General features: G+C 41.4%; 1 protein-coding gene across 1 annotated transcript; it reads right to left on the reverse strand.

Annotated features, from left to right (window-relative positions):
• Window positions 1-7,361: 7,361 nt before the first annotated feature.
• LOC124257525 lies at window positions 7,362-11,392 on the reverse strand. The gene is made up of 3 exons (XM_046691620.1): window positions 11,265-11,392; window positions 8,544-8,624; window positions 7,362-7,827 (listed from the first exon to the last, which is right to left on the reverse strand). The coding sequence occupies exons 1-3, from the start codon at window positions 11,328-11,330 to the stop codon at window positions 7,693-7,695; spliced, it is 282 nt and encodes a 93-aa protein (XP_046547576.1). The 5' UTR covers window positions 11,331-11,392; the 3' UTR covers window positions 7,362-7,692.
• Window positions 11,393-12,152: the final 760 nt, after the last annotated feature.

Here is a 12,152-nt window from a genome sequence, read left to right on the forward strand (position 1 = left end):
TCAATAGTCCTCAATATCACTCGGTTATGTTTACAAGAAACGCCAATTAATTTCATCGCATGATATACTGACCCCTGTGCTATTGTCATTTTGGGTATTTGTTCTGTTGTGGCCTTGCCTACGGGTGTGTTTCTAACATATTCTGTCGTTTAAAATAATGGTCTGTGTTTGTTTCGAAGTAATGGCATTTACGCAATATGATTGACATGTAGTAGGAGTAAATATTGAAGTTATTGAATGTATGGATGGGTGTAGTGCTCTACTTAGATATAACAGGTACATTAACGCCTGGGTACCTGGTACTCTGTGATCTAGACTACAACTATTGTAATCGCTATTGCCACAACTTCTACCACTTCTACAACCACGACAACTACTTCCAATACTACCAGCTACACCTTTACTACTGCTGCTATACCTTCACAACTACCACCACCGTACCAATAATGTAATTACCATTAACACTAACAACTACTACTTCGACTACTTCTACTACTACTACTACTACTACTACTACTACTACTACTACTACTACTACTACTGACTACTACTACTACTCTCTACTCTCTCTCTCTCTCTCTCTCTCTCTCTCTCTCTCTCTCTCTCTCTCTCTCTCTCTCTCTCTCTCTCTCTCTCTCTCTCTCCTCTCTCTCTCTCCATGTTTCTTCAGTGATTACGCGACAGTACTGAAATGTTTACAGTTGCGAGGACGTAACTAACATGGTGTCTTGCCTTCTGTCATCGATATAATATCGCACTAAGCACTAGCTATACGTGTAAAGTAAGGTAGTTTACGCCAGCGAGCAGATGGTGGGTTTGATTTCCGACTTGAACAGCCTTCCTGGCAAATGAGGCAGAGAGTGTTACACTGTCTTTAGCAAAATCGTAGCGGTAGCAAGACCGGGGGCACTTTACAACAAGGCCAGCCAATTGCAACTTCAGTGCAGATTAGATAGGAGAAATTTGAACTAATGACATAATTACCGGCGTGAAAAAATTGATGACATTAATTATTTTTGGTGTTCGATTTCAACGACTTCCCGAATTCAAAGGAAGACATGAACGCTGCAGGCTCCTAAAATATGACACGATTTTATCCACCAAATAACATGTACTAAATAACCAGATAACCTTTGCAGTAGGTTACTGTTCGTGTTGAACGCATCCATGCGCCTCACGTAAAAGGACGTGTTCCTTGGACACGAATACATGTTTGCATTTGACAAATGATCAACACCATTAGATGTTCACAACCGTAACAATCCTTCTACAAGTCCTTTGTGCTGGACGATCACGAAAAGTCAGTATATCATGTATTGTGACCACTCTTTGTGAGGCACGTATTGCAATCAAGTCGGGCTTGAACAGAGACGTTTACAATAACAATCGGAGAGGCAATACATTCTGAAACAACCCGCAACTAGGGAGCAAAGGTCGGACTGACGAGCGTGTGGAGTTGCCTTACAGCTGGGTGTATAGTGGCGAGGGCTGCCGTGGACATGACACCTGCTGATAGTCATCATGACGTCGTCACTACCAACTACCTACCATTGTACAGTGTACTCATCATGACATCGTCACTACCAGCTACCTACCATTGTACAGTGTACTCATTATGGCGACTCTACCAACTACCTACCATTGTACAGTGTACTCATCATGACTTTGTCACTACCAACTACCTACCATTGTACAGTGTACTCATTATGACGACTCTACCAACTACCTACCATTGTACAGTGTACTCATCATGACGTCGTCACTACCAACTACCTATTGTACATTGTACAGTGTACTCATATGACGTTGACGTTGTCACTACCAACTACCTACCATTGTACAGTGTACTCATTATGGCGACTCTACCAACTACCTACCATTGTACAGTGTACTCATTATCGACTCTACCAACTACCTACCATTGTACAGTGTACTCATCATGACGTCGTCACTACCAACTACCTACCATTGTACAGTGTACTCATTATGGCGACTCTACCAACTACCTACCATTGTACAGTGTACTCATCATGACGTTGTCACTACCAACTACCTACCATTGTACAGTGTACTCAAAATGACGACTCTACCAACTACCTACCATTGTACAGTGTACTCATCATGACGTCGTCACTACCAACCTACCTACTATTGTACAGGGGTGTCATATTATGGCGACTCTACCAACTACCTACCATTGTACACTGTACTCATATGACGTTGTCACTACCAACTACCTACCATTGTACAGTGTACTCATTATGGCGACTCTACCAACTACCTACCATTGTACAGTGTACTCATATGACGTTGTCACTACCAACTACCTACCATTGTACAGTGTACTCATTATGGCGACTCTACCAACTACCTACCATTGTACAGTGTACTCATTATGACGTTGTCACTACCAACTACCTACCATTGTACAGTGTACTCATTATGACGTCGTCACTACCAACTACCTACCATTGTACAGTGTACTCATCATGACGTCGTCACTACCAACTACCTACCATTGTACAGTGTACTCATTATGACGTCGTCACTACCAACTACCTACCATTGTACTGTACTCATTATGACGTTGTCACTACCAACTACCTACCATTGTACAGTGTACTCATCATGACGTCGTCACTACCAACTACCTACCATTGTACAGTGTACTCATTATGGCGACTCTACCAACTACCTACCATTGTACAGTGTACTCATCATGACGTCGTCACTACCAACTACCTACCATTGTACAGTGTACTCATCATGACGTCGTCTCTACCAACTACCTACCATTGTACAGTGTACTCATAATGGCGACTCTACCAACTACCTTCCATTGTACAGTGTACTCATTATGACGTCGTCACTATCAACTACCTACCATTGTACAGTGTACTCATTATGACGTCGTCACTATCAACAACTACCATTGTACAGTGTACTCATTATGACGTCGTCACTATCAACTACCTACCATGTACAGTGTAGTCATCATGACGTACAAACAGCATACCAAATGCCATTCTCCCACCTTCCCGTCATGACGACATGCTACCTACTGTTGACCATTCATGACGCACACACATAATTTGTCCTGCCATTGTTTGTAATACAGTTACGTCATCAATGACTTAATCATTGCTCTCCACCATGTGGAGCATCGAAACCGGGTCTTCTGAGTGGCGAGCGAAAGCTTTTACTACTAGATTATCCCACCCTCATACCAGTTAAGAGCTTCATACAGCATTCAATCTACCCTCGCCCAACTACCATAACGTTCACACAACAAACCACATATTGCAAGCAGTGCTCTAACTTATACCTGTTCTGGTGAACACATCCACAAACGACATACAGCATTGATCTCCCCCCTTCACTAGGCTACATCACTACATCTCGAGGTGCCAAATGTTCTGCGATACATGTTAGGTTATTTTGATGAGACTTTCTTTGCTCGTAATATATCTTTAAGATGCCGATGAGTCACTAAATGCACCCATCTTATTGTCTGGATGTGGGCCTGATCCTGCTGTATTCAGGAACACCAGTGATCAATTATCTGGTGTGATGAATAAATCACAGCTACAGACGTCATGATGGATCTCGCCGTGTGGGGGACCAGGGATACTCAGAGCCTTAACTTAATGAGACCACTGTCAGACGGGCGACGAAATGAATCAGTTAATACAAAGACACGGGTGTGTGGATTTATGTAAATGAAAATATCTACATATCCCATTTATAATTATCTTACTTATGGAGACATCGCACTCGTAATTGTCACCAGTTGTATCATTATACTTTTCATCTTTAATATTAAACATTGTCAGTAATTACCCGCCTCTTATATATGTGATACAGAGGTGATTGCGACGACACTTCCTGAGGCATGTAGGTTGTACTTGTTTTATAATGCTTCACGCCAAGACAATGGTCACTGAAGAGTGTAAAGTGGGTCAATGAAACTAAGAATGACATCATAAGCAACGAACTGTGTCCCCGGGGTTCCGAACGACGTAATCATCCGACACCCAGCCTTTCCACCCGATCCAATGAGTCGCGTCTTAGACCATCAACGGTTGCTGTGGACATCGGGAGAGACCTGGAAACATCGGGATGGACATTTAAAGGCTAAGTGCGTTACATCACATCAACATTTTTTGCAGACGTTCGCAGCAACGGTTGAATGATTGAGTAGGGTTTAACGCCAGGTTTAACAGTTCTTCCGTAATAGCTTCATGTGGGAAGAAAGCCTGGAGTAATACAAGTCTTGGATTTTTACCACTTTGCTGACGAACCAGTGCAGATCCGGATTAGAATTGGTCTTCAGTGAACCATGCTTGTCGTAAGAGGTGAATAACGGGATCGGGTGGTTGGGCTCGCTGACTTGGTGGACACATGTCATCGTATCCCAACTGCGTTAATCGATGTTTATTGATCACTGGATTGTCTGGTCCAGACTCGATTATTTACAGACCGCCGTTCATCTAGTTGGAATATTGCTGATCATGAGTGCGGCGTTAAACAACAACCAAAATCAAACCTTTATTGACACCCAGGAGCACACATTAGTATTGACAAACCAAGAATAATCAGTTGAATGGATCTAAGATTTGAACCTTAGACAGATCGTTAGTGGCAAGGGCAACTCTCGACCACGAATTATAGCGCATTAGTCCACGAGCAACATCCATTATTCATCAGCACTGATAAGTATTGAAACCAGTATTACGGTGACGAATGGATTACTAATACAAAGGCATTGACAAAACCATTTCAGTTGATATATTTCACTTTCTACAGTCATGACATCTGTACTGCCTGTGCTACCACACATAATTGGCCGTAGATGCATTTGGCACACTGGCTAGATGTAAGCATTCCTGAATTATAGATCCTGCATGCAGAGGTGTGAACAAGGGCGTATTTGTTTTGGCGACTCTGAAGCCCCTAGCAACCAACCACGCTTCTTGACAATTCACACATGGGTATCGACTTAAGACTTAATTTCATTAAATATTGAAGTGTGGGTCTGAGAGCAAATAGTTTCATAACAGAAACCACAAATACTATCAAACAAGGGTCTGTACCTGTCGTATTGATTGTATATGAGTTATTGAAGCGTATTCTGTGATGTTAGAAGGCATGTATCTTGGTCTAAATTAATCAAGGATGTTTCCTATGGGGCTGGTGTACCTGTGAATATTACTCATACGATTACTGGTACCTGGTGTGTTATGAGATGTCATTATATTTGGTTTTTGGAACGAGTGAATACACCAATCTGACTTGTAACTAATCGTTCTGGATCAGGCGGACCGGTTATTGACACTAACGCCTCATGCCGTCGGAATACAATGTCGCGCGATGAACCGAGTCATAGAATTCGACTGTGCGATTCAATTTCATATTAGCCTCTTACGACAAGAGCAGATTGCTTGGTACCCATTGTTATGCGGTTCCACAAGGGAAACTTGGTTAAACGTTTGGGAGAGCAATTCAAAGTAAAAACGCCTGACATGACAAGGTTACCTTTGAAGACAAAGCCTGGCCATTGTGTCATCACTGATTTTCAGTGATCCGTTCATGAAATATTTAAGTGTACTTTGAGGTTTCATTCGAGAGATGATAGAGATTATTATTTATTTATTTATTTATTTATTTATTTATATTTATTTATTTATTTATTTATTTATTTATTTATTTATTTATTTATTTATTTATTTATTTATTTATTTATTTATTCATTCATTTATTTATTTATTTATTTATTTATTCATTCATTCATTCATTTATTTATTATTAATTTATTCTATATTTTGGGGCTTTTCCGTTTCATACTTAGATCGTGGCTATAAATGTTCGATCGGGTATGATGAGAACAGTTTTTGATCTCAGTGAATTGAGCTGTGATCCCAAATCATGTTGCTTCCAGACAGCCAGGTGTCAGACCACTTACCTCCTCGTGCTCCAGATAATAGTCTGGCGACAGGGTAGACATACTGATTCCACCTGGGATCGTTTAACGAATCACGTATGTTTTGGCTGAATGTTGCCCTAGTGTGTATTTGTTGCCTTGTATTGACGTAGATGGGGGTGTCTGTATATTCCGTCAACGATTTCTTTCAATCCCAGCCCAATGGTTCAACTTGGTTAACGTCAAGTCCACGATTACCATCTTACTGTTGAAGTCGGAGTCCAAGACTACAGTGTACATGTTGAAGTTGGAGTCCAAGACTACAGTGTACATGTTGAAGTTGGAGTCCAAGACTACAGTGTACCTGTTGAAGTCGGAGTCCAAGACTACAGTGTACATGTTGAAGTCGGAGTCCAAGACTACAGTGTACCTGTTGAAGTCGGAGTCCAAGGCTACTCTGTACCTGTTGAAGTCGAAGTCCAAGACTACTCTGTACCTGTTGAAGTCGAAGTCCAAGACTACTGTGTACCTGTTGAAGTCGGAGTCCAAGACTACAGTGTACATGTTGAAGTCCAAGACTGTTGAAGTCGGAGTCCAAGTACAGTGTTCGGAGTCCAAGACTCTGTACCTGTTGAAGTCCAAGGCTACTCTGTACCTGTTGAAGTCGGAGTCCAAGACAGTGTACTGTTGAAGTCGGAGTCCAAGACCACAGTGTACAAGTTGAATTCGGAGTCCAAGACTACAGTGTACAAGTTGAAGTCGAATTCCAAGGCGGAGTTAAGGCTAATCTGTCCTTGATGAAAACGTATCGTTGGACAAGGTTCAAATAACGTGAGTCCTATTCAAAATTGACCTGTTCTTGTTGAGGTCAGTATCCGAGGTTCCTCCACCCTGAAGTCGATGTAATCAGCGGTTTTGACCTTGTATATAATCGATGTCTAATGATATCGAATATGAAACAAAAAACATCAATATGTGCAAGTGCCAGTGTTTTTACAGATAATATCAGGTGTTTATGGGATTTACAGGTTTATGAATACATCACTAATCGCTCTGTGCATTTCATATAAAGGAACTGCGTGACTATTGTGAATGCAGGTAAATCAAGATCGCATAAAAATCGTTAAAGTTTTGATGTTGCTCCACAAACTGCTACGATTTTATAGCATTTGGCGCCATTATGCTGGTCTTTCCTGCAGAAAATATCAATCTTTACATATTTATAGCATGTGTGTTGGGAGAGAGGATGTCAATTCCAACTTCCGAAACCCTTTAGGAGACTGTTCGGGGCAGTTACGTGCTTTCACAAATCCTCATGCTTGCCTGGGGGTGCAAACCAAAATACCTTAAGTTTATGTGCCCATTTGACAAAGGACATGCGGAACTTGTCGTGAGGCACAACGGTCCATATCGGATGTTAGGTGGAAACAAACAGGAGAAATACAATTATAAAGTACTTTAATGATCAATATTGAGAGTGACCACATAAAGTGTTGACAAAGAGGTCATAGCTGTTCAGAATTTGGTGCCATTTACACCTTTCAGGATTGACCTCCACATTGGGTCAATTTGGCCTTAGAGCAATTCAGTGAATCTATGTTTTTGGTCGAAATGGAATATGTAACTATTCTCTTTGCTCGGAATAAGCAAATGTGGGATAAAGAGTTGATGACAGGTTGGCAGAGTCAGTGTTCAGAAAGACCTGATGTCAGACAAGCACGTTCACGACAAGTACGGGTGTGTGCAATCTCTTCCATCATGGCCGTAGGCATTCATCGCATTCCATCCCCAGGGCCCATTCCCGCATTGTTGTCTTCGACTTCAAACCCGACTGGTTCACAAAAGTAGTTGCAGGACCCATCATTATCTTCCAGCTTACACTTGGTCGTTGGGGGACACACACAGGTCTGAAACAGATGACGTTTTATCATTCTCTTCAAAAGGACTATGCTTTGAAACAACGTCCAAGTTGTCCTTTAACAATGAAATTGTATCCTACAATCTACTTCTATTTTCTTTCCCCTTTGTACACTTTTCTCCCTTAATTCTTTTCCGTTAGTATACAACTCCTGTCATAATATATCACTCTGACTCTCACTCCCACTCCAACACGCTTATTTTCAGTTCTCACCCTTGTACATCGTATCGCATCTCTTGATCATCTTCTACATTGTATCCCCATTTCTATCTCTCAGTTCTCCCCAACCCATTGCCCACTTCTCGGCACTGTTCCTCCCACGTATTCTGTTTTTCCAATAAAACATGTCTTTAGTTCCTGGAACCCGTTTCACAAAGCGATCGTAGCGCTACCGTAGCCGCTACGACAGTCGTAAATCTATGTTAAAGTTTGGCAGTTACGATAACCTTAGCGCTTCGTGGAACGGGGACCGGGTTATCAAACTGATCTTTCCTCCTTCTCCTATCTTATCTCTTAGCCCCTCCGCCCCGTCTATATGTCCTGCCTTCTGGTTCTACCAGCCCCGTATTTACTTAACCGACTCTTCCCATCTCCCACTGCCGCTCTTACTTACTCTCTCTCTCACACACACGCACACGCACGCACACACCGCAACGTCCCTCACTCAAACACTTCCTTGTATTTATTCCTTGTTTTAACACTTACAGTCCACTCCAAAGAGGTGACCTGGCAATTTGGGAAAACTTCCTCTGCGGCGCATTTCATCTCGTCCATGTTCAGTCCGCACTGAAATTAAAACTGAACCAGTTTCAACCACGGCTTTCACATTCAATTTTGACTAATTCTTCATCACCTCTGAAGACAGATTTATAACTACATCTATGTAGTCTCCACGTTTAAAACCACTGTTCAAAACACAATATATGTCATGTGGGATTGTAGAAACTGAGAACAAGATTTTGACAGCTTGAAACTGGGTGCTTGTTTGGGGTTTTAAAACTTCAAGCATATCCATTGTCCTAATTCCACAGTTGGTTCTTCAGTTCCAATTCTGGTGGGTTGATGACGTATTCAGGTATCAAACATGTGTTCCCAGGTGTTCTACACATCTGAAACTGAGGTTTCATTTCAGTGGGTCGTTTCCTCGTCAGAAACTGAAATGGACTCCAATACTGGCGCAAGATCGTGTTACTTTTGGCAAGCCCGCGACAAACAAACAATGAAAACATATAAACGTCATGCAATCTTTCAACATTTTCTGGCTTAAAGTAAAATATACACCAAAATGGATACCGAATTAACATCCAATATGGTGGTAAATAAATAGGATCGACTTTTATCCGACCAGTGGACCCTACCCATGACGTCAAATTCGACACCAGCATAGTCGTGCTGCTTTGTGCTCTTTGCATCACAGCGGACGTCATAATTATGATATGAATATAATGGGGCTATATGGGGTTAAAATCATAGCTGTTGCGATACTTCTTTTCAATGTGTATATATATTTCAAAAGTTCAGACAATTCAAAGTACTACACTACAATGGATATCAAGGTTGTTGTCACAATGTACAATGCATAATGAAAGCACTACATTTCATAATATCCCTTGTCCACTTTACGGGATATCCCTAGCAGTATCCGCCCCTTTCCACATGTGTGATGTAAAATAACGACCATTGCTTAGTGTGTATGAAGCGGAAACTTCATTGAAGCATTCAGGATTTTGTGTTGTTCATGTAGCCTGTCACAGCCATCATTGTTGACAGGTATATCAATATCTATAGTAGACACAGGTGTGACCGCTGTTCTATACGATGTATATCTGCATTGAGTTTGAACTACTTGAATTGTATTTCAGCATGACAGGTCAGACTAACGTTGAACGACGGCACACTTACTTTGAAGAACACAGCAGCAGGTGTTGACAAACAAAGGACACTTATTCATACGATTGGATTGAACCAAAAGACCTGGAACAGCTTAAACATCATTGCCATTCGATGCTCCTCAAATATAGACAAGCGGACCTTCCGCAATAAGTTGCCTTAATATAATCCGTTCATTGTTCTTTCATGTGGGGGCGGTGGGGTAGCCTAGTGGTTAAAGCGTTGGCTCGTCACGCCGAAGACCCGGGTTCGATTCCCCACATGGGCACAATGTGTGAAGCCCATTTCTGGTGTCCCCCGTCGTGATAATGCTGGAATATTGCTAAAAGCGGCGTAAAAAACTAAACTCAGTCAGTCAGGCAGTCTTTCATGTGGCTGGTGATCGATATATATTAAACTGCGATCCTCAACTATGGTTGCTATAACCTTCTTGAAGGTAAACCAGGACCATGACTAGTCATCTTCTTTATTGCACTTGATAACGGTGTTAGTACCTACACCGAAACGTCGCAATCATTGCAATAAAGAAGTTGACTGTCCTTAGAACTTCGTTTTCCTTCATCTTTACAACTTCTAAAATGCCTCTCAAAGAAGTATAAACATCTTGGTATATCTAGAGGCATTGAACTTAGTCGTTCCTAGGGGCTTGGCATGTTCCCATTCCAAGGCTTCTTGTTTGTTCCATGGCAAATGTCATAGAGGTGTTCCATAAACAGCGACAAATCTCACTTTGCTGCCCCAAGACGAGAAACTTGACATCTAGACTGTAATCAGTTGTATCCAATTTGTGATCACATGAAAGTATGGGGGATCCTTCTTTGGATCTTCTCCAAAAGCAAACTGATTCAAGTGTCCCTTTTTCCTTTACACCGGCACCGGCATCGTATCCCAATTGCGTAGATCGATGCTCATGATGTTGATCACTGGATTATCTGGTCCTGACCATACCGACAACATATACCTGAATAGTGCTGAGTGGGGCGTTAAACAACGCACCAACGAACGTTGCACTGGTATGTTCCACCACTTAATGATCGTCCACAGATAACTAACCCTATACATTATCACAAGTGAAATACATGTATCTGCAATAAGTGTATTTGATAACGTTCAATGGAACTCGTTACACCAAACGTTCCGATGTGATAGGTTCTGCCTTTGACAGCATTTATAATTGTTGAGACGCAGTTGCCATTTTCTGCAGGGAGACCCAGATGAAATCACTTCTAAAACGTCAGAAGCTAGAGGCACTTAAAACCCACTATGTTTTTCCATATTTAGATCATTCTTTCCTGTTATTTAATGTCCAATACAGGTGTACATGGTTATAGGTTTAAATTTACATTTAATTTGATTTAAATGGATGACTTTGTTAGGTTGATAGAAATTATGACATGGAAATGATAGAAACAAACAGGTTTTTCAGATGTGATGCAATGAATGATTGTCTTGTTTGAAATACAGTGAGAATAAATAAGCAAAATTTGATACACTTTGAAAGCATGGATAACAGAATGAAATCTGAATGTAACATACCGTTGGGTCCTGGGCAAAGGCCACAGCCACGATGACCAGTGTCAGTAAAGCGATGTTCAGTCTCATTGTCCGGTCTCTGTCTATCAGAAATCACCAACAATAACAAATAGAACGGACTCTCCACAGTAGCAATCCTCTCCGCGACTGAAACTACGGATAGGTCAGTTCTTATATATACCACTCAATATCGGTGGTTATCAAATCAAATACTCAGTGTCAGATTTTAATAGGTCTTGGGCGTTCCAATCGAAATGGGAATCTATTGAGAAAGTATAAAACTTTCAGAAAGTGCACTGAGGCATATACCACGATGCTCACGCTAGAGTAACGGCTCATCCACAAAGATTGGTTGCTTAACGCCGCATGCAGCAATATGGTGGCGATCTGTAAATACTCGCGCCTGGACAATCCAGTGATCAATAGCATGAGCATCAATCTACGCATTTTGGATACGATGACCACCCGATCCCGTTAGTCGCCTCTTACGACAAGAATGGATTGCTGAACAATCACAATCGCAATTAGACAGACATTAAGGCACAATGACAAAGATAAATAACTGATGGTTTACTAACTCTAGGCTATAACCACCAAGCTGACGAGAGAGATTAGCTGGACACAAGAGGGATGATGTCCACTTCCAACAGGGATCTTGACTTCATGTCTGGCAATACTCTATTAACACCAAGCTAATTTGGTGTCTACATTTCACAACTTCAGAGGCACGACATGTATGCTCTTTCTACGATACTTATATAGAACATCATACGACAAAGGTAAGGTTGAAACCTTCAAGACTGAGGTAATGTGTTCTACTAGCAAGTGGTTCTCCCTCGTATGAAATAGCGAAAAGTGACAACAAAATAATGATCGTTTGTTAAACAACTT

This window comes from Haliotis rubra, unplaced genomic scaffold (genome assembly GCF_003918875.1).
Source record: "Haliotis rubra isolate DU_JTF1 unplaced genomic scaffold, ASM391887v1 Scf664, whole genome shotgun sequence".
Classification (NCBI taxonomy): Eukaryota; Metazoa; Mollusca; class Gastropoda; order Lepetellida; family Haliotidae; genus Haliotis; species Haliotis rubra.